The 22,761-nt window shown below is 35.7% G+C and overlaps 1 protein-coding gene and 1 pseudogene across 1 annotated transcript in view; both read right to left on the bottom strand.

Moving 5' to 3' along the window:
- Positions 1-22,761, bottom strand: part of COL1A2 (collagen type I alpha 2 chain) — a 35,621-nt gene that overhangs the window by 11,928 nt on the left and 932 nt on the right. Inside the window, exons 2-32 of the mRNA XM_016160869.2 lie at positions 20,567-20,577; positions 19,970-19,984; positions 19,303-19,338; positions 18,056-18,148; positions 16,721-16,774; positions 13,765-13,809; positions 13,619-13,672; positions 13,473-13,526; positions 13,114-13,167; positions 12,633-12,686; positions 12,064-12,117; positions 10,464-10,508; positions 10,131-10,184; positions 9,987-10,031; positions 9,560-9,613; positions 8,965-9,063; positions 8,802-8,846; positions 8,597-8,695; positions 8,112-8,165; positions 7,846-7,953; positions 7,417-7,470; positions 7,208-7,306; positions 6,249-6,302; positions 5,690-5,788; positions 5,257-5,310; positions 4,733-4,786; positions 4,532-4,585; positions 4,208-4,261; positions 3,199-3,243; positions 1,780-1,878; positions 518-625 (exon numbers count right to left, since the gene is read on the bottom strand). Of these exons, the coding sequence (XP_016016355.1) occupies positions 518-625; positions 1,780-1,878; positions 3,199-3,243; positions 4,208-4,261; positions 4,532-4,585; positions 4,733-4,786; positions 5,257-5,310; positions 5,690-5,788; positions 6,249-6,302; positions 7,208-7,306; positions 7,417-7,470; positions 7,846-7,953; positions 8,112-8,165; positions 8,597-8,695; positions 8,802-8,846; positions 8,965-9,063; positions 9,560-9,613; positions 9,987-10,031; positions 10,131-10,184; positions 10,464-10,508; positions 12,064-12,117; positions 12,633-12,686; positions 13,114-13,167; positions 13,473-13,526; positions 13,619-13,672; positions 13,765-13,809; positions 16,721-16,774; positions 18,056-18,148; positions 19,303-19,338; positions 19,970-19,984; positions 20,567-20,577 (1,901 nt within the window). The remainder of the gene's footprint in view (positions 1-517; positions 626-1,779; positions 1,879-3,198; positions 3,244-4,207; positions 4,262-4,531; positions 4,586-4,732; positions 4,787-5,256; positions 5,311-5,689; positions 5,789-6,248; positions 6,303-7,207; positions 7,307-7,416; positions 7,471-7,845; positions 7,954-8,111; positions 8,166-8,596; positions 8,696-8,801; positions 8,847-8,964; positions 9,064-9,559; positions 9,614-9,986; positions 10,032-10,130; positions 10,185-10,463; positions 10,509-12,063; positions 12,118-12,632; positions 12,687-13,113; positions 13,168-13,472; positions 13,527-13,618; positions 13,673-13,764; positions 13,810-16,720; positions 16,775-18,055; positions 18,149-19,302; positions 19,339-19,969; positions 19,985-20,566; positions 20,578-22,761) is intronic.
- On the bottom strand, positions 2,676-2,795 carry LOC118611052 (annotated as a pseudogene).

Genomic DNA, 22,761 nt, shown 5'->3' with positions numbered 1-22,761 from the left:
ATTCCCTACCATTCTATAGGATGTTGAATGAGGGGGGAAAACAATCAAGGCCCTTTCCAGATTATTGTGAAATATTCTTTTTTAATTTCCATAACCCTCCTGAAGCATAATCAAGCAAGGTACAAATTCATGGGGACATTACAACGGGCTTCAGTCAGTGCCCAGTCACACTTATGGCATAACTAATGCAGCAGCACGGTTGACAGCTGTTCAATATAGCTTCTTGCCATTAATTAGGGCAGGATGAGGCATTATTGTTAGTGGCATTAAAATGAGCTTCATGTATTACTCAACACCATCTGTTTGCGTGAAATTCCATGGTAGCAAGGAATTTTGCCAGATTAGTGAGTTTAGAAATGTGTAGGTGCTAGGTGGCAGAGAGAAATGTATATAGATAGATATCAAAATGCTACCAGACCACCTGCTAAGAATTGTAAAAAGTTGGGCAACCTTGTGCAGCCTTCTTGCTAGAGTTCATCAACAGTATGTATTAAGGTCCAACATTGAGAGGGGGTACCTTTTCTCCCTTGCCTCCAGGTATGCCCGCAGCTCCCCTCTCCCCTGGAAGTCCACCAGGACCGGATGCACCAGCATTGCCTGGAGGACCAACACCACCAGGCTCACCCTTGTATGAAACACATGTGAAATCAATTATTACAGTGGCAAAAAAAAAAAAAAAAAGAAAAGAAAGAAAGAAAAAAAAGAAAGCTCAAACTCTTGAAGAATTCCAATGTAAACATTTAATAGATAGCATTCTTGCCTTCTTAGAGATACAAAGAAGATCTATTGAGGGGATGGAGAGTATAACAAAGGAAGATGATATTATGAAACAGTGACTAAAGAGAAGAGGATAGCGGGCGTGGGTGGCTGTGATTTTTCTATAACTTGCTCCCAATCCTCTTAAGGTAGGCAGGCATAGAAGAAAAGAGAATAGGACAGTGGGAAGCAGGGAGTGCAAAATGCTTTCCCACAAACATTTTTCAAAGATAAGTCTCTTAGCCCAGACAGGAAATAAGGAAAGAGACGTCATCAATTGAGGAGGTTTACATTTTAATCTCCTGAAGAGTGGGAACTATAGCTTCCATTTTTATATAAAGTGCTACAATTCCTCGTACTTAGAACCTGTTGACAAGTTTCTCAGATGAAACTCCTTGAAAGTACTACCTCACAGAACAATATTTCCTCTCTCCCTCTTACCTCAACTTTATTTAGATACCAAAACAACTTTTTGCCGCTAATCTTTAGATTTTGTTTCCTTAAGGTAAGCATGAGAAGTAATATGAATTGTTTTTTCTTTATTGTGGTTAAAGTAATTCCACCCCCACTTTTAAATCATAGATTCTATTTTGAAACATAAATTTTCAGGCTTATCTTTTTGGGGTGCATGTACTGTCTAGTTAATTTTTATCATTACCAATTTTTTTATTAAAATTTAGACTACTTATTGAAATTTTACTCTTCAAAGTAGAATGTCAAGAGGGTAAAAGTTTGTTCTCTAAAAATGGTGTCCAAATGTATATGATGTTTCTAGATTAAAACCCAGGTAAACAGTGTTATGAGGAAAGAGTGAAACCCATACTAATTCATTTACGTGTCTAGGACAGTGGGTTTCCCTTCTTTTGGAATAATTCAAGTCTGCTGGATTCAGATTGTTATTGACTGAAATGGAAATCATCACAGAACTGGAAATAAATAAAACATCTGAAAAACATTTGTAAAGGATCTACTTATTCTAGAGTACTCTGGGCCAAACCAGCAATATATAACATAAAATCGTACCTTGTTTCCATCAGGCCCTGGGGGTCCAGAAGGACCTCGGCTGCCAATAGGACCAGAAGGACCAACAGCACCACTTTCGCCTGGAGGACCACGCTCTCCCTGTAAAACAGGGATTAGAAGAAGTATTGATTGTACTGTCCATTATTTTCAAAGATACTAAATTCACTCTTGTTTAGCTTTTGAATCCTGGTTCTGCCGTTTTTTAGCAAATTATAATTATTGTTCCTTGATCCCTCTACAAGTAAAATGAAGAGATGAGATGAGGTAATCTCTAAAGTCTCATTCGGCTGTAATGTCCTGTGGTCACACCTCCAAAATTTGTTGCTCTCAGCATATAATATTTAACCTTTGGAATTCATTTCCTTGTTTTGTTTGCTTTTATAGATAGATTCATAGGTAAAAAGAGATGCCAGTTATGCATAGTATTCAAAGGGAAAGATTGTGTCATTTCAGGTAAATAGCAATGCCATGTGTAGATAAAATTAGATATTGTCATATCTATGCTCCTTTTTTACAACTGCGTGCAGTAATGATGTAACGGTTATATTTCACAGAAGATAAATATATGTATATGTATGTGTGTTTGTCTATTTCTCTCTATTATCTATCTATCTACCTATCATCATTTATCTATTATCTCTCAGTTTGCATGTAAATATCATTACAGCATAGCATTCTATAGCCTAAAATATTTAACAGGTAAGTCCACGTTGAAACTGCTCCAAAGTCCCTTGTTATAACTTAGTTCTACGGTACTATGGTTCTAGGATACTAAATTTATGTGAGCATCCTAGATATATGGTATCTAGCACATAAGAGGATACTTTAGGGACGAACTAAAAGTATTCTAATGACCACAAACTAAAATTTGTTTGTTTGTTTGTTTGTTTTAAATATGCCTACAGCACCTGGTATTCCAAGGTAGTCTCCAATCCAAGTACTAACCAGGCCCGACCCTGCTTAGTTTCATGAGATCAGATGAGATTGGGCACATTCAGGGTGGCATGGGTGTAGACAGTTTATTTATTGTAAGAGTGGACCCATGATTTCAGCTTTAAACTTTGAATATCAACACACATTGCAAAAGATAGACTTTAAATCTTGTAAGATATTACTTTTCTTTGGCTCAGGTCAAGCCATTATCATAAATTTATCATGCTTGTCTATATAAATCGCTGAATATAATACATATGTTAGTTTATTTATGTTTCTTATAACTGTGGGGTTTTTGAAAATGAAATATGGGCAATTAGATTTTTAAAATCTACTATCAATTCAAAGATCTAGTGCTCTCTACAGATTATGTTTAACTGTACAAGAGTTTCAGGAAGTTGTTGAAAGTTCATCGATAGTTTTTAGGAGAAACAGTACTTGTTTTAAAAACCATAAGTTTTTGAAAATTAATTAAGTAACACTTACTCTTGGACCAGCAGGACCAGGGAGACCAAATTCACCAGGAAGACCCTAGGCAAAAGATGAGAATAAATAAAGCATGAAATTTATGTATGTTCTCTAACTCTACTTATGAATATGATATGTAGACAAGTTTTGAAAGAGTGAAATAAAGCCAGATAGGCTTTACTTGAGTGTGTAAGTACATAGGCTAATAAGAATAGGAGAACTTTCAGTGGCGTATGGAAAGATATAAAAAGTGACAATCCCATCGATCAGAGCTATATCAATCCTAAAACCTGGTATGAGGAAATTTAAGTTTCCCATTATTTAGTTTAGTGTTTTAAAACAAGTGACCAGACTATTTCTTTTGATAATATGATAAATAATGATGAATAATATCAGACATCACCTCTTTTTAGTTATATAACAGACTGCTTTCCTGATAGAAATGATCATATTATGCATATTACCTAGTTAATTGTATACCCAAGTGTATCTCCTTTATTACTGACCAGCTGTCTCCTTAACATGCACCACTGTTGACAGAGGAGACCAGGACACATAACATAACTGAACTGAGAAACATTCATCACAATTACAGAGAAAATGACTCAGAACTCGTCCTGATTGTGGAGAGCAGTGTCATGTCTGAAGACCAAGAAAAACATTAAAAATGATTTTTCAGGGTCTAGTTTATTGGGAAATCAGTGCATTAAGTTTTTCATTAATGGAAAGGCCATAATTTATATTTTTATATTACCAAGAGCAGTATAAAAACTAAAGCTATTAAATGCAATGTTCATTGATTGATTTTACTTCCATAATGTGATGTTTCATTCAATTTTTAAAACAAAGTAATTTGAACAAAACGAAGTAACTTGGCTCATTCTCCCCATCAGTACCAACATATGTAAGACACTATCATTAACATATGAAATATGAAATTTCCTTCTCTATATTATAATTGCCTTGCAGTAAGGTATTAAACAGAGAGAAAGTCTCAAGTTTAGGTGAATTTACATGTTTTACTCACCCTTTCTCCTGGTTTGCCAACTTCACCAGTTGTACCTGAGGGGCCAGGAAGACCCTAGATGAAAGAAATACCAACCTCAATCTTATGGCTATATTGAGGGGATTTGCAAGTAATTAGGTTCTGCGGGGAACTATCTAATATCAACATGATCATTAACTATTGTGAGTTATTAAAATATTACACAAAAGTTTGTCTTGAAAAAAATGCATCCTTCTTTGTTTCAGTTCTGAAATCATGTTCTTTGTGGTAGAGGAGGGTGGTATGGTGATTGATAGCTGGATAGTCTGACCAAAGATAGTATTCTGTATGTTTTGATTGACTTACCTGGAAGCCTGGAGGACCAGCAGGACCTTGTTCACCTTTTCCCCCTTGGACACCCTGAAAGTGATAGGAAAGACAGAATAAATAAATATATATGCCACCATTACTATCTAGCAACATAACTTTTGGACCGGAAAAAGAAGACGGTCATTTTGCAGATTCATTTTAGGACATAAAAGAATAAGAGGTAGGAGAAATACTCACCTGTAGTCCAGGAGGTCCCTGAGCGCCATTGTTTCCATCAGGACCTGGAGCACCCTAAAATGTGTAACAGAAAAGCTCAGAGTTACCTGTGACTCAGGCGGTTTGAGATACCTCAAAGCTTCAGGTGTTACTTCCTAAAAATAAAGCTTGTCATTTTAGCACGAATTAAACTCATTATGGGTCCCCCGCCAAAGCCTAAATACTGTTTACTAACTTTTGATATGGCTCATAGGAAATCCATAGATGGAGGGAAATTTATGAAGGCCTGAGAATGAATTAAGTAAAAACCAAAAGCATCCATAAATATTTCTGATTAAAAAAAATATATATATATATATATATGTTGTTTTGTTATAGCTCATTTCCTTGTAAATGAAATTAAAATTTTTTTTTTTCTAATGGTAAAAGAATCCTAGGGGATGCCATCTTGGGAGAAAGTGATGGAATAATATAAGGTGGCCTCACAGGAAGTGTTTCCTAGGTGAATACTACATGGATAGACCCACACAGAAATTAACACGTACCCGAGGACCAGCAAGACCGGCATGACCTTTCTCACCACTTTTGCCAGGTTCTCCCTATAATAAATATATATAAAAAAAATAATCTTACACATTTAACATCAAATTATCCATAACAATTTTAAAATGTTAATTTCTTGCTTTTTTTTTTTTTTTTTTTTGAGATTCCTAGTCCCTGAATTCTCTTATCAAAGGTAAGATCCATCATCATGCAGTGCCATATACAGCAAGGTACACCTGTGTCTGCAGAAGCATGATTCAGGAGATGGATTTTCATTAGCAGGTGTACAATGATACCCGGGAGGTCAACTTTTCATGCGATAAGTAGTTTGCCATTTTCTGGTGTTGAGTGCACTGACGCAAGACAGAAGTAATAGAATTTTGGTGAAATGTGTCAAAAGAGTATTGAGGGAGATGAGTTTATGGTGATTCTTACAGCGGGGCCTTTGGGTCCAGGGAATCCGATGTTGCCAGGCTCTCCTCTTGCTCCAGCTGGGCCAATTGGTCCAGGCCTGCCATCAATCCCAGGAAGGCCCTGAAATCAAAGTTTATTTAAACTTTACTCAGCATCAATAGGGTCTCACAACCTCAAGTTTTGATGCTGCCACATGATGAAACAATCATTTTCTGGATGCACAGATGCTTCCTGTATAAAGTGCAATAAATTATGAATCTCTTTTCTTTTTCTAAATAAGATGTTGGTATACACACAGCCAAGTCAATTTCATAAGTACACAATTCCCTTTCCCCCTCTCTTTCCATACCCTTGTCACCTTCTTCAATTTTCCCTGCCATGTGTTTCTTTTTCCTTCTTTCGTTTCAGTCCTGCGTTCATTTGGACTCCATAATTACAATCTATTACTTTGTGTTCCCAGATGATTTATGTGGCTGATATTTATTTTTAATTTATTCATGCATAAATAAGCCACAGAACAGACTTGATAAGGCTGTAATAAGTGTCCTTGAAAATATAATGGAGAATGAGCAATACTTACCGTAGGACCTTCTTTGCCAGCTGGGCCAACATTTCCAGGGGAACCAGGAAAACCCTGTAAAGTAAATGAGGATGCTTTCATATTGGCACTTTCATACACGTACTTGAGGCTCCAATTAATTGAAATCTCATAAAAGCACTTTCTCTTCACTTTCTGTTTGTTGCCTAGGGTAAATCATTATGGGTATTACCCACTAGCTGAGAGGTAGAAAAAAAGCTCTGAAATATCTATTTTTTGTACCTTTCTTTTCATTGAATTTTTGTACAACTGATCTGTTTGCAGATATCTCAAGAAACTATAAGAGACATACCATATGGGAAAAAGTATCACGCTATTTACTCATAATAGAAAAACAAATACTTTTAGTAAGCAATTTTCACAGCGGATTTATTTATTGCTATTTTTGGTGTCTTTATTATTTATTTATGGTACAATTACAGTTGATATTTTTCCTTAAAAGATAATGGAGGCAAAAAATAAATTACCCTATTGCTATGGATTAGAGTGTCTACGGATCTAAAGGTCATTTCTCCATAGTAAGTATGATGCTGAATACATTATAGCACTTTGTGTTTGCTGCAAAAATGATTTCACTTATGAATCTAATAAACCAATAATGTATAGTCCTAATATGTTTCAGGGACACCTTATATAAAACTCACAAATTGAGATAAAAGATTCAGGCTGATAGAACCAACCTAATTTGGATATATTAAAATAAATCCATTCTTCTAAAAACTTCATAGCCACTATATCAAGTAATAAATAGGAAATTTGTGCACTAACTAAATCTATGAAACTATCTCTTGGGCATTGATAAAGTGAAGATGGCAACCATCAGCAAGGCTGCTAACAAATTTACTTTTGATTTTTTTTTTGTTGTCTTCAAATAATAATCATCCCTTTAAAAAAGGAAGCAGTGCCATGTGTAACTTGTTCAGTATCATTATGAAACTTACTCGAGGTCCCATGAGGCCAGGCTCTCCAGGGCGACCAGAATCTCCATTGGGACCTCGGACACCAGCAGGGCCAGTTGCACCACGACTTCCAGCAGGACCCTGTTAAGAAGAATGGGGAGGGAAGGATGCTAAAGTGAATGACACACCCATCACCAGAAGCATCAAATTCCTTACCAGGAAATGAATGAAATGAGTAATAGACAACTTACCATGACACCAGCTCTGCCATCAGCTCCAGGAAGACCACGAGAACCAGGACTTCCCTGTAAGAAAGAAAATGAGACAAAAGAGAATTGGAGAAAATCCTTGAATCACATACGGCAGAGTTTATTGAAACATGACATTATGCAAGAAGTCTGGATCTCCTTAAGGGGAAAATACGAACACAAACCAAGCCAAAAAACTTCACTTGAACCCCAAAAGAATGCATGGAGGAGGCATTCTGCAAAAGTAGGTCAACATTATTTCCAGACCAATTTTATAACATATCAAAATCTGAGTCTTCAATTTAATAAAGCAGATGGAAAACAGATGCTTTTTTCATCTAGAAAATGTACTCAATAATTCTGACCAATTCCCAGTGAAGAGGTGTAATCTGCCTCTGGTGTGGCTGGGTGTCAAGAGCATTTGGAACCTACTCTCAGCCCAGGGGGTCCTGGGGGGCCAGCGGGTCCAGCTTCACCATTGGAGCCTCTCTTTCCTTCTTCACCACTGGGACCAGGAGGACCTTGGGCCCCAGCAGCGCCCTGTTTAGTGAAAAAAATAAAAAAGGGGGGGAACAGAAAAAAATTTTTTATGCCATATACAGCTAGAGGAAAGAGTACAACTGTTTTTAAAGTAAAAGTATAAGTTTTGCATTGAAAAAGTAATAAATTCATAAAATTATGATTCTAGAACTACTTACGGGCTCTCCTTTGCTACCACTCTCTCCTTTGGAACCAGCTGGACCAGGTTCACCCTATGGTTGAATACAAAACAGTGATCAAATGACAAACATTTGTCACAACTCTCTTGCAGACAAACATCTTGGGATGTTTATGGATCAAGGTAAAGAGAAACTAGGGTTCTCTGAGAAAGGTGCCCAGTTCATATTTAAATGGTTTATAGGGGAATGGTCTTGATTGAAAGGATAGGACTGATATCACAGAAATGTGCCTCACTGACCTCTGGGTCATGTTCCAGGGTAGCAGGAAGGGTGTGTCTGTATGTGTGTGTGTGTGAGAGAGAGGGAGAGACTATACATATATGTATGTGTACATATAGAACTACAAACTAAAAATGCTAAGGAAGGAAAAAATAAGAAAACTATGAGAGGAAGTCTAAATGGTGACGAAATGAGGATAGAGTTGGTATTTTAGGATGATGAAAACTGCAGCCATGGTCACTTACAACAAGTCCTCTGGCACCAGTAGCACCCACAGCACCAGGGGGGCCAGGAATACCACGGGGTCCAGGAAGGCCAGGAGCCCCAGCAACACCAGGCAAGCCCTGTAAAGGAGAACCTAGAGTGGTTAATCACGAGAGAGGCAACATTCACTAAAATGCCTTTAAAACCACAGCAGCAAATTTTAGCCACCACGCCCCATGTACTCACAGCGGCACCCTTTGCACCAGTAAGGCCATTGGCTCCAGGGTTACCCTATGAGGAAAGAAAGGGAGAAAGATATCAGTTAACAGGACTATTTCTCTTCTTCCTTGACCCCATCATCATTTTTTTTTTCTTCTGCTCAATGAGGTTAATGACAATAGCTACTCACAGGAGGTCCAACGGGGCCAGAAAGACCTGGGAGGCCCACTTCACCACGGGGACCCGCGGGGCCAGCAGGACCAGGGTTACCAACAGGTCCAATTTCACCCTAAAAGAGGAATTGACACCAGGACATTAGCCAGCAAGTAATGAAACAACATTACTTCGAGTTTTAGTACACTAATTTTATAAAATTTCTTCCAAATTGCAATCATTTCTCTTATCTGGTCTGGTTCCAAAAGTCTTTGGACATGGGTTTCTATTTTCCTGGCCTGGTTCTGCCATCTTGTCTACCATTGCTTCCTTCACCCATTTCTGTCTCCCCAAGGTAGAGGCTCTGGTTCTCAGCTAGTCAGTGCCGACTAGTTTGGGAGTATATCCCCATGGAATCAAATTCCATGTTGCCATCTATATCTATGCTCGTAGAGCTCAAGTGAAAAGAGAAAATCTATTTCAAGCTTGGAGTGAGAAAACTAGTCATTCTATATCTATTTTAAAGAAGGGACTAACAAAGTTACCTGTTCTGTAATTACCTCTCTATCTGCAAACACCAGCCCTGTCTTTCTCATTACAATAAAAAGTTCAACAAGTCACCAGGTTTTTACCTTGGGGCCAGGAGCACCTGGGAAGCCTGGAGGGCCAGCTGACCCAAGGGGACCCTGAAATCAAAGTAGAAGGTGGTAAGAAATTTCCTCCCAGCAAATCAACAATACAACAACAACAGGAGACTGAAGTGGATTAGAGTGGCTTGATCTTATTTAATACTGGCAAAGAAACAACTGACAGCTAGTCTGTTGTCAGTAGTAACTTATCAAAGAGAAGACATTAGAGGTCTTTGAGGTAGAGTAGATTTTATTTTATATATCAGTCAAAAGCCCCAGGGATAGTACTTATAAATAGGATCTTCAAAAAACCCATAGGACATTTTGGTAAGGTGTCTAAAATGGTGTTATTTCAGAGGAAATTAATAAAGAAGACAGCTCTCATCCCACACTCTCAACTCCTTCCAAATAATTCAGTGTCAAAACTTACAGCAGGACCCACAGGACCCACACTTCCATCACTTCCACGGGCACCCTATGAAGAAAATAGAGAAAAAGTCAGGTGGAAAGTTAAATGGCAGTCATTAGAAGATTTTTTTTAAAGAATAAAATGAACAAAAATGAAAACACTCACAGCTGGGCCAGGGGCACCAACTCGTCCTCGCTCCCCAGGAAGCCCACGGGCTCCCTAAAAGCAGAAATGTTTTCAATGAAATCCAGAATACTAGTTAAATAAAAGTCGCAAGCATCATTTACTTTGTCCAATTTCCAACATGCCCAAGAAAGCATTAGAAATAACTAGGTCTTGTTCTAACTCCAACTAAAAGATAATGGATTTCAATTAAGTATGTAGAAGGCAATTAGAAAAATATCAAAGAATAGGATGCTGAGGGAAACAGTAATTAGCAAAATGTTAAAGAAGTTCCAGCTTGCAAAGAGACTTAGATTTACAATAATCAATACTCACTGTTTGACCTGGAGTTCCATTTTCACCAGGGGCACCAGGTTCACCCTACATGGAAAAGAATTGAGTTTTTGTTCATTATGTGTATATCGATTACTTTTTCTGATTGGGTAATTTTTACCCTATTATTTCCATTTGAACCATTTGTATATTTTGTAACATTTCTTACACATATAGACTGTTTCTCAATTATGCCATACACATAAATTTTAAAAATTTCTAAAATATGGGTTTTCATTTGGATAATACCAAATATCATGGTACTAGGGAAATGTGGTTGTGTTATTTACTCCCTCCCTAATTTTCTCATTAGATTTTGGATATCATTTAGACTAGGCTTATATATTAGGAATGATATCATAAAAAGAGATGGCAGAGAATAAATTTGTTTTAATATTACCCTATTTATCTCTTTAAAGTTATTTTAAACATTCAATATTTTTATTTTTGAAAAATATGCATGAAAATTTGAACTTCATAATATTTTTTAGAGCTGTCTTATTTATTTCCAATCTATATTCTTACCTTGAGTAAAAACCATGGTGGTGGTGGTAGTGCTGGAGTAATTTGATAAAATGGTACATGTAAAAAGAACTTTCCTTCAAGGTAATCTAATTTAGATATGGGAGAAACAGAGTTCGAGAGACCAGTTAAGGACCCTTCCTTTCTAGGATTCTATGTGATGTGTATTCTTTGGGGGTAAACACTAGTGTAGGAGTTAGGAATTCTAGCCTACGTGCTTCCAACTACTAGATATGTGACTTTGGGCAAGTCACTCACTCTTTAAGACTCAGTTTCCCTCATCTGCAAAATGAGGAAGTCTTTAAAGCTCCTTGAAGGCTTTAACATTTCATGATTCTGTGATCAGTAGTCTGAGCTATTATATTTGGCTCTAGAGAGAATGAGTTTGACCTTATCCGTTTGTGTGGCAGCTGGAAAGTTAGAATAGATTCTCCATATTCATGTTCATTTTGGTCCCGCTAGTATTCGTTACTCATTAATTTGTAATTACGTTGGTATTCACTTTAATATCACATTATCTCCTTAATAGGAGAGAGAACATTTTATAGTTGAAAACGCTGTCAGAGAAGAGCCTAGCCAAGAGATAACACACTTCTGAGACTTTAATTACCTAATTAAAATATTTTTGAGTGCGCACAGATAAATCACAGGGAAGAGGTTGAAAAGTGTATTGTGACATGAATGTACCTAAATAATTAGTGCATGGCGAAGGAGAATTTAGTTTAAAAATAACGTATAGTGTTCTACTATCTGAGTATATGGTTATTTACTTTGATTTTGGTTGTAGAGATCAACTAAAATTATAGGAGGAAAGAAAATGAAGGAAGAAACTGCTGACGTCTTTTTTAATCTGAGTCGTGTAACAGATATTGAATTAAATAAATATTGTCAATAGTTGCCCTTGTGTCACAGTATCCCACAGTCACACCACTGAGGGATCAGTTAATAGTTAATTAGGAGAGAAGAGGGAATGAGATACTTTTTAAAATATAAGTAGCCCTCAGTCGAAATATACTTTCTGGTGGTGATGTGAAATCACAATTGATTGTTTTAAAAACTACACTTCTGATTTAGTATTTACCTTTATACCTGGAGCACCAGGCTGTCCCTTCAATCCATCCAGACCATTGTGTCCCTAAAAGGCAAATCCTTATTATTAAAATATTGTTCCGTTATAGTGCTTGGTCAAAAATCAAACATCCGTCTTGGTGGTTACTATCTCCTGGGTGAATCTTGCGACTGCTTCAGCAGAATGCAGTCCCAGGGCTCCAGCTCCAAGTGAATTTCCTCCATTGCCCTAGGTGAGCCTCCTGGCACTGGAAAGGGAAGGATATAGGACTAGATGCTCTCTTATGTCCTTTCCATCTTTGATAATTTTACCATTTTCAGATAGTTGTAAATACCTCTTAAGTCATACCCATTTATACAATTTTCTCTGTAGGGACCCTTGTTTCTTGGAAGCTATGAACAGACAGTAAAAAGGGTACATGCCAATTTACTTTTCAGCTGTCCTTACTCTTTAACTCTCTCTCCACTCTGGCAAACTCTAGGACTTTGGAGGCAAACATATGTCACCCAGGAATTTTAATATAGTTAAGGTTTTTCCTAAAAATAATCAAATTTTCTCTCTGGAATAAATAATGTGCTCACCCTAATACCCTTGAAGCCAGGAAGTCCAGGAGTTCCAGGGAAACCACGAGCACCCTTAGGAAAAAAAAAAATCACAGAAGACAAATAATGTTTTTTTGTTCCAAATAAAAAGACAATTATTTCTTCCTTCCAAAATATTTCCTCTTACCAAAGCACAAGCTTGGAATCAAAGATGAATATATTTTGAAACACAGAGCTGTAAATTAACTTGTTCTAATCTGAGTAATTAATACTGTGGAACTTGTTGAAAATACGATTTAGTTGTTTAACAGTATGCTTGTTGTCATTGATATTACATTATTTGCATTAATAAAAACTGTATGCATTCTTACCTAGGCTCCATTATTTTTCAGATGCCTTGAATAAGTGTTATAAGTATGCGGACATCTGTATGGCCATTTAAACTGATGTTAGTTTTGGCAACTATTTTATATGAGATGTCTCTAATGTTTGGTCTATATACTGTTGTAAAAATTCTTACCTGTGGTCCAACAACTCCTCTCTCACCAGGTCGTCCAGGTTTTCCAGGGTGACCCTAAAAAATGAAGGTGTCATAGGATTAACCTTTTTTTTGGTAAGCTGGGGGCATGTTTATTTTTATAATAGGGGAAAAAGGCATCCCATAAAAATGTGGATCTAAACATATTTTTAATTAACAATTATATGTCCTTCAACACAATCCAATTAATTAATATTTCATTAAAATAACATTTTCCATATGGTGACAGTTATGTTAGGCGTATTTGGCTTTTGGCAGAATACTTAATTTAAATCTAGAAATTCTCTTTGAGGCAGGAGTATTTAAATAGCATTTGGGAATGCTTAAGAGTAAATACTTACATCCTCTCCAGCTTTGCCAGGAGGGCCAGTTGGACCACGAGCACCTGCAGGACCCTAAGAAAATGGGAGACCCATCATTTTGTTAAGGCTATATTAATAAATTTCTCGAAAAAAAGATGTATCAAAAAGGGTAAGAATGTACTCACAGTTTGACCAGGTTCACCAGGCTCCCCAGCTGGTCCTTGGAAACCTTGAGGACCCTAAGAGTAAATAAACAATATGTCATACTCTAAGTCTTTATTTAATTCTCTGTCTTTTTACATAAGAGAGATTACAAGCTTTTGGTACTTACAGGAGCTCCAGCTGCACCAGGAGGGCCTCTGGGTCCCATCAAACCCTGTAAATAGGACAGACACACTTAGCACTGATAAGTTATCATGGCCTTGGTTAGGTTGAGCTGGAACTAGCTTAGTAATGCCTTGGACATTTTGTGATGGACAGATGAGCAGAACTATCCTGGTTTTATTTCATGGTTTTTGTCCTTCCCCAAGGAAGCATATAAGGACCCAAGTTTTCTCCACTATTTCTCTGCCCTTGCTTTTCTTTCTCTGCTAACTCAAATCAGCAGAAGTCAAGGCGAATTGGATGGGATGTCCACAGGTTCTCTGCAGTTGTGCACGGTGAGTGTTAAGATTGTTCTAATGCAATGAAGCGAATTAGTCTTTGTATAGTACAGACTATACAACTGCCTTCTATGCAATTGATGAAGCACTGCCATTTGGAGTCCCTTGATCGTGTGTCTTCTCATCATCTTTAGCTAAGAAATTGAAATTTTTATTTCCACAAGAGGCATAAGTTGGAAAGGATCAAAAATCCTTCTAAATGATTAGAGAGAAGTTTGTTATAAACTTATAACTCTTTAAAAGGCTGTTAGTGACAGAGAGAAATGTCAAACAAAAGTGGATGTAATGAGGGATAAAAAGAAAGTAAAATATTATTAAAACATCCCACTGGAGGAGTCCATCTAAAGTTATTATTGAAAATGTGGCCCAAATGACAGCGGATTGCTCTCCTCACTCTGTTCTTCATTCTGTAGCACACAAGTAGAGTGAAACAGAGTGATACTAGTTTGCAACCTAACTACACATTATTGACTCCCCTTTGCAGTAATCAATGCCTGTGCAAGCTCTTCTAGGTGCCTATTCCTCCATTGCTGAAAATACTGCATAGACAAGTCTCGGGTAATTTGTTCATAGCACATCAACCATGGGGACTCTGCAGTCAAGTCTGCCCCTCTGTATTAATGCCTAGGGCGAAATAATATGGGTTTTGTTAAAAAAAAAAACATATCATCTTAATTATAAGAATTATTTATTTAGTTTTGGAAATTGTGTCAACCTTATAAAAATTGTCACTTTTCAATCAAAATAATTTTTTTTAGGTATACATTAAAAAAACAATTTTCTTTGAAACCATAAATCTTTAATTATATTTATTCATTTTTTCCATGTATTTGCAACAATTTCATTTACATAAAAAGTAGTTTATTTGGTGGAGGCTGTGAGATAGATAATGATTACTCATTAATTCAGAGAAGAACCCTATGGGGTTTTATAGTTATTGATTTTCCAACACGGAAAATTATTTTAATATTTTATTGCTGCCTATCTTTTCTATTTGTGAAACACATATTTGTTGATTACATATGTCTGTGAATGTGTGTAGATGTGCAAGTTTAAATTACATTTTACTGATATTTAAAAGTAAAACACTCTGCTTTATGCCCCCCAGAGAGTTGTTCCAAAGTCAGGGGAATCTGAAATCCATATTAATTTTCTGGGCTTATGTAGGCTTTTTAAATTAATGCTTTAATTTTTCCCCCTTTAGCTTCTTCTTGAATTGTAGGTACTGCTTTAAAACTGACTAATGTCCAGCACTAGCTGAAATGGCTAATTTCAAATATCCAATATAAACAAAGCCAAAAGAAAATCTCTACTCTTCATTTCATATATGAATGTTTTAAATTATCAGGAAAAGTCAGGAAATTGGAAATCATCAATTAAAGGCACATAACTTCTCAAGTGAGAGTTTAATTTACAGAAAATATTATCTTGCCCTTATAGTGTATTAGCTTATTGTGGACCATTAACTCCAGCAAAATATCTTCTTTTGAAGATAAAGCACTGCACGCATTGTTCAAGTAAAATTTATTTTTAAAGATAATGTTAACTCTGAGCAGATAAATACCTTTGTTTGGAAATAATTAATTAAAATCACTAAATTGTGTGTGTACATTAAACTGTAGTGTTTAATTGACTTAATGTTTATACTTCCAGATTATTATCCCTCTGTTTCATACACTCCAGTATATATTTTACATGCTCACATCAGTTTTTTTCTTAACACATCTCACTAATGCTTGTCAAATGTTCACTTATTAAAGATAGACCATCATCGTCATAATCATATAGGAAATTTTTCCAAATGTTACTTAAATTATAGGATATATTGCTGAATATTTGTGTTGAGTGATATGTGCCAAATTTTACTCATATTCTCTCCTATACTGATTTGCAGTTAATAGCCTAAAAAAAGAATTTTTTTAAATCAAAATGAATAAAAAGAAACATTTTCTACATTGTTAACTCCTGAGGGAAGGTGAGGAGCTGACATATTCACTGTTATATCCCGAACACATAATACAGTTTGAAGCTCATTGAAGGCATGTGATAAATATTTGTTGATTAAATTAATATTTCATTCAAGCATTAGCTACATGAGTTGTGATGTCATTGAACACCAGACATCTTGTTTGTCTGTTCATTCTAGTTCTGTCATTAACCACATGCATGACCTTTGGAAAGGGCTTAAACTCTCTAGCTATAAAATGAACAGACTTGACAAGAATTTGTTGATTCTTTCTCAAGTTTATAGAAGTTCATGTTTCTGTGTCTCTGACGATTGGTTAAAATTCTAACCAATGTTAAAGATGTAAAAAAAATTAATCAGAGTGATTATTCTTTTGAATTAAATTGATTTACCTAAGTTATGATTACTATGGCTAGAGATTATTTCTTGGATATAAATATCTGATCTAATCTAAGAAAGCATGTTTGTAGAGAAAACTGAACCCCTTAAACTAGGCTTTTTATAGAATTTTTTAATATTGAGTACAAAAACTGTTGCTGCTTTTATCTGACCTAAGTAGTAGGTGTTAACCTAGGTAACGAAGGGCAATGTGAAATTGAACATAAGATAAATGCTCTATTCAGTGATATTTTGGCAAAGATAAAAAGAGATAAGCATACCATTGGTCCAGGGCCAAGTCCAACTCCTTTTCCATCAAACTGGGCAGCAAAGTTCTAGAGAGGAAAAAAATATATACATACATATATATAACATAAATATGTAAATTATAATTACCAGCCACGTAGTTCATTTTCTCATTCTATTGTAAATATTTTCCTGTTTTTGTCTAAAAGTGAGCAATATTTTTGATATAATTATTAGTTTAGAATTCCATTTTGAGTTAAATTCTTAAACAGTTAGGTAAATATAAATTTAAAATTTGGTCCACACCTAGTTTGAAGTGAGGAGCTTCCCTGCCTTGTTTTCGAACTCTTTCCTTCCCTGTTAACCCTCTCGCTCCACTCTCATGCCCTACTCCTACACAGAGGAAGGGAATATTTCTAATCCTTAAAAGTCACTGAGGGCAACTGATAAATTAAGCAAGATCAAGAGGATAAGTTTGCATTTCCACCTTTTGCCCTACTCCTCCAGAACTACATGAAATGACTAAGAGAACTTGTTCTTGCTGGAGTTTCAAAAAGTTTTCAAGTTTAGAGGAAAATTAAATTAAAATGCCCCTTAGAAGATTAAACTTTTTAAAAATAGTTCACAGTAATAACTTTACTGTTAAAGATCTTATAGCAGTAGATCTATTAAAGAAGGTGCTTTTTAATGTACTCAGTAGATAAGCAATCATAATAAGATCTTTGGGGGAGAAAGGTCTTATTTTACTGGCATACAGTTCAGCATTGGACTCAGGCTTCTGATTCATAGTACTAACCAATTAAGCAAATATGTTTTCCTTCCCGCGGTGAGGCCATTTGGCACTCATACTATTGTTAAGGACATAAAGCTAAAAGAAGATATTAATGAAAAGGGAAATGTACTTTTCTCAAATTAGTTTCAAGCAAATTAAACCTAAAACTGCTTTGAATGTTGGCTCAGCACACCTCAAGCCAAGGAGAATAAAAAGAGTAGGATGTTTGTGAAATTGCTTAAGAGCAAAGACTTCAGTTATAATTCAATCGAATCAAACTCTTTAATAATGCAACACCTCTTATTTGTGCCCTACTGATAAAATCTATTAAATTCTCAAATTAAATAATGGTCGTGAGGGCTGCAGCTACCTTCAGTTAACACACAGACCAGCCCTGTAATTGACAAGAACTCACAAAGAAAACGGGCAAAACAGAATCTTGAATAAAGAAACTAAAGAAATAAAATAAAATATACTAATATCTAAATAGCAGACTCTCCCTTAACTGCTAAAAATAAATTCCATAATGAGCCTTATTCCAATAGAAGTATGAGAAACTGAAGTTAGCTAAAAGTTAGCAATACTCAAGATAGCTTACCCCGCCAAGCCCAGGGGGGCCAGGAGGACCAGGTGGGCCAGGAGGGCCTGGGGTACCGTCATCACCATCTCTCCCTGGTGGGCCTGGTGGCCCCTGTTATGTAAAAAGCGAATTAGGTAAGGATTAGACAGACCCTGCAGAAACTTGTAAGTGAAAACAGATACCTAAGAACACATGTGGTAAGATCAGTTGTTCGGGCCTTTCAGTGTGCAAGTCATGTCGAAATTTAATATGACATATTTGTCAATGACTGAAATTCACTTATGACATGGATCTATTTTAGAAGGAGGTTTTAATAACTGAAATACAAAGAAGACACCGGACAGGGTAATTCTTTTAGGAAGAGGAATATCTCAGCCATTGAATGTTAATTTATAAGAGAGCTCCAGTATTCAAATAAAGATAGAAATTATAGCTAAAATTTATGATTCATATGGTTAACTGTGCACAGTGATGTGCTATATATAGTGATTGTCAGTTTTTGACTGTGATGAACTTATTCAATTGTTTTGGTATGTTATGTGAGAATAGTATCATAATTAATATGATAGTTAATAATTAGTTAATTTTATGGCAGGGTAGAAAATCTGTAGGATTTTTTCATGGTGTTGTTGAAGTGATTTACTGACATAATGCTACCTCTAATAAATAGTTTGAGTGGGCTGAATTTAAGTCTTCACTTCCTAATAAATAGAAGATACAGGTATTTATATATTGGCAAATTGTCAAATAATGCAAAACTATGTAGTTATACATGCCAAACAGGCATACCAGAGAGATACAAGCATACCATGAATAAAATGTAAGCCTAATTTGCACATTTATGAATTTAGATAGAGATATGCTGTTGACCGCTGTTTCGCTATTATTCCCAGGCTACATAAGAGATCTTACTTAAAAAGCAAACAAAACTTCTTAAAAAGAGAAGGACTGTGGAGTGGTAAGTAGATGCATTTTCATTACGTGTGTGTTGGATAGGTCAACTAAAAACAAAGAAAGAGAGACCATGCAAAGAATAGGCTGTCTGTAATAGTTTTGCTTTTGGGGAGGATAATCTTGACCTGAAAAGAATATTGATTATATGTAATAATGCTCATTCTCCTCTTCTGTAGGGCATTATCTGCTTAAAAGGTGGTGCAATTATCTGGATACATAATATTCTTATAAATTGTCAGTCTCCTGTAGTTTCTAATATGTAGTTATTCAATTATGGGCCAAAGTCCTTTAACAGTTCAAAAATTACACACCCTTTCTCCGCGTGGTCCTCTATCTCCGGTTGGACCCTACAAGGAAGATACAAACAGCACAATTCTAAGTGTCTGAGCAATTTCCAATGAACGAGCAAGGAATCTTGATAAAAATTAATTAACAAGACTGATCTAATCACAATGTTATTAGATAATAGTTATAAAAATGGTACAATACAATAGATAAAAGCCTATTGTTCTTATTATGATTACATGTAATTGTTTAAAACTGGAAGATTGGAGGCTATAGTCTCTACTCATTAGGCCAACATTATAACTACTATTTTTAGAAAGATGATTTCTGTGGAAAATTTACCATTTTGTTACATCATTAACATATTTATATAGTCAAAGACTTTTAATATAAACTTTCACCTACTACCTATCATTAACATAATAGTCATTCCATTTCCAGAATAAAAACAAGTCTTTTTTTCTTTAGTATGCACATCACCAATTTATAAAATATAAGTGTAATTAGAGAGGTTTCTGGAAGATAATAAAACTTTGTTATCTTAAACATCAAAGCTATTTTATGATGTAGCTAATGCATATTCATGTGGGCAAATCTTGGCAAAGTATTTTCCATCTATAGTCTATTATAAATTTAGTTAAATTATAAATTATCACTGATTATTTCAGATATTATGGACTATTGGACTCTTACCTTTCTTGCAGTTGCCTAGAAAAGAATAGGTAAATGATTATTAAGAGGAGAAATTTTAAAATGTCTTCCATTTGCATGTAGTATACAAATACACCTATGAAATATATATATTATTCATTACTATTATCTTAATATTTCAAAGTATAACTTTAAATTTTACAAATAAATAAAATATGTACAGAACCGACATATATACTTATCTGTAATTATGCCTCAGGTTCAACCAAAGAGCTAAGAATTTGTTCATAATACTCTTAAAACTGATTCCAAGGGAGTGACAAGCTTCTCTAGATCTGTGATGTCTTCTGTTTTGTAGTAGCTGTTGCTAAACTCCAAACTTCCACCGGGTTATTTACTTTCTATTTTTTATGGTTGCTCTTATGAGAGTGGTCGTCTTCGGTAGCCCCGCCCATTTTGAAATTGGGGTGGGTACTTTCTAAGGCAGCCAGAAAGCTCTGACTACCATAACTCTTGATTTGCTTAGGAATCCAGGTTGGTCAATGCCAATGTAGCCTCTCCTTCCAACCTCCAAAAGACATTATTGTGGCCAAGGCAATCAAAGTAGTAAAAGAAAATTCTAAAAATAATTTTCCTTACCTCTTGTAAAGCTGTAGAAGAAAGGGGAAAACAGGAAATAATTATTAGTATCATTTCATTGACCAATAGCAGCGATTATCAACTAGATGTATTAGTCTATAAAATTAACTTATCTAATTAAAGGACCAACTGTGTTTTTTTTTTTTTTTTTATTATGAGTATTCTGATGACTTGGGAATCATGCAGGCTGAAAGTATGGCAGGGATCAGTAGGATGATTTGCATGCAATATTAACATGTAACTATATTTGGAATCAAATTAGTAATTATTTGCTATGTTGTAAACCTATGAAATATTAATGTGGTTGAAGGATATTTCTAATGCTTAGTAATTAAGCTGGTAAATTGCACAGGTGGACCGCTGAATGTGAGTAGGACCAGTAGATTGATGAGGAAATAATTTATGGTTTAGATAATTTTAATACTTAAAAATCTAAAACAGGGGAAATTTTAAAAAGTATGTTACTAGAGTCGACTTTTTAAAATAAAAATAAAACATTAAAGTTAACGCTTCATTCTTAATGTCCTGTTTCAACAGGTCTAATTGGCAAATTAGCCGCTTTGAGAGTAGATTCATTCGGACATCTAAAAGTTTGCTTTAAATTGGTTCACTTAAATTAGTAAGGCCATTTTACCAATATGTATTACTTTGGTTCCTTAGAAAGAATTGCTCTGTATAAACGAAAAAACTGTGGATTAAAAATCATCTTGAAAAACAATAGGAAAATACACTTAAGTTATATCTCCTCCTTTGCCATAATTGCTATAGGTTCTTAAAACTGAATTCCTCTCCTATGGTATAAAAATTACAGGTTAACACAGGATATAAGTGTGGTCAAGCTGGCAACAAGATGAATCACCCATAAAAATTGTTTTAATTAGGTGGCCAAGAAGTATATCATATGGAGTAAGAACATCTGTTGCAATAGTCACAATTCAGGAGGGTAAAACACATTGAAGGGCAATTTATGAGGATTACTTTTAAATCAGGAAAATGGCATGTTTACTTCATTGTGTCCATCAGCAGGAAGAATAATTATGCCTGGACTTGATTAATGGAAGTCCTTATGATTTTGGAAATTTGCCTTTTAATTACTCAGACTGAGCCATTTTGAAGAACGTGTGTTTGGTAACGTTTATTCCAGACCATGGGTTGGCTGTTGATCAGAAGGCGAGTTGCCTTTTGTACTTTCAAACTTCCCTAGGTCTGTTTTCATCTTTTCTCTAGGAGCCTACTCTTTCCTTCACCCTCAGATCTCATTTTACAAAAAAGAACTTGATAATGTGAATTTGTTCAATGCAGTTACTCCTTAGTATCCACAGTCTGTATACTGAAAGGAAGGAAGAAAATACACAAAAAATGCATCAGTAATGATGCAACGATAGACACTGTGGCATGCGGGTGGAGCAAACGTTTTGGAGGTGGGGTGAGGCCAGACACCCCTCATACTCCACCACGTCAGTATCTTTGTCTGGTCATTAAGAAGCCATTTTCAAGACAACACAGACTGATTTTTTTCATTCTAGCTTCGTATGGAAGTCTGGTTATAAAACCTACAGCTGGAAAGCGGCCTCGGAGTCATCTGATCTTGATTCTGCATTTTAGTATATGTGCTGCCAAAGCGAACACGCTGTCCTGCATTTTAGAAAAGGCTCAGTTTGACTTGCCCAAGGTCACATGGCAAATAAGTGGGAAAGATATGGGTCTCTTGAATCTCAGATTGGTGTTGATATTTCCCAACTTGCTATGTTCAGAATGTCTGATCGTTACTGGAAACATGTTGAAGAGGTAACTCTCAGGTAAAACAAAAGACAGAGCAGATTTTAGTTAAATGTCACCATTTCCATGACCAGATAATGAATTGAGAAGCTAATTCTACTTTTCAGAATGTATCCATTCCAAGGAGCATCCATTTTCCTTCTCAAAATACACTGACTAGCTATTGGAAATGGCTTCAATCGGAAATGCTGGTCATCTCTCCCTAAAACCTGTACAATCTTCCATTAGTGTTAAGGCCTGGTCCCCTGTGCTTTCACTGTCCTCACTCCAGAGGGCGCCTCATAGTCGTCGTGGTCATCATCGTCATCATCATCATCCTCCAGACAAGTCTTAAAACACTCAGAAGAGAAAAGCCCTCAGGGGGTGAGTTTTATATTACTAAATTAGAAGGATTTCTAAAACAGGCATCGAGCTTT

The sequence above is a fragment of the Rousettus aegyptiacus genome, unplaced genomic scaffold (assembly GCF_014176215.1).
Source record: "Rousettus aegyptiacus isolate mRouAeg1 unplaced genomic scaffold, mRouAeg1.p scaffold_m13_p_13, whole genome shotgun sequence".
Classification (NCBI taxonomy): domain Eukaryota; kingdom Metazoa; phylum Chordata; class Mammalia; order Chiroptera; family Pteropodidae; genus Rousettus; species Rousettus aegyptiacus.
This window is presented reverse-complemented; position numbering and strand designations above follow the sequence as displayed.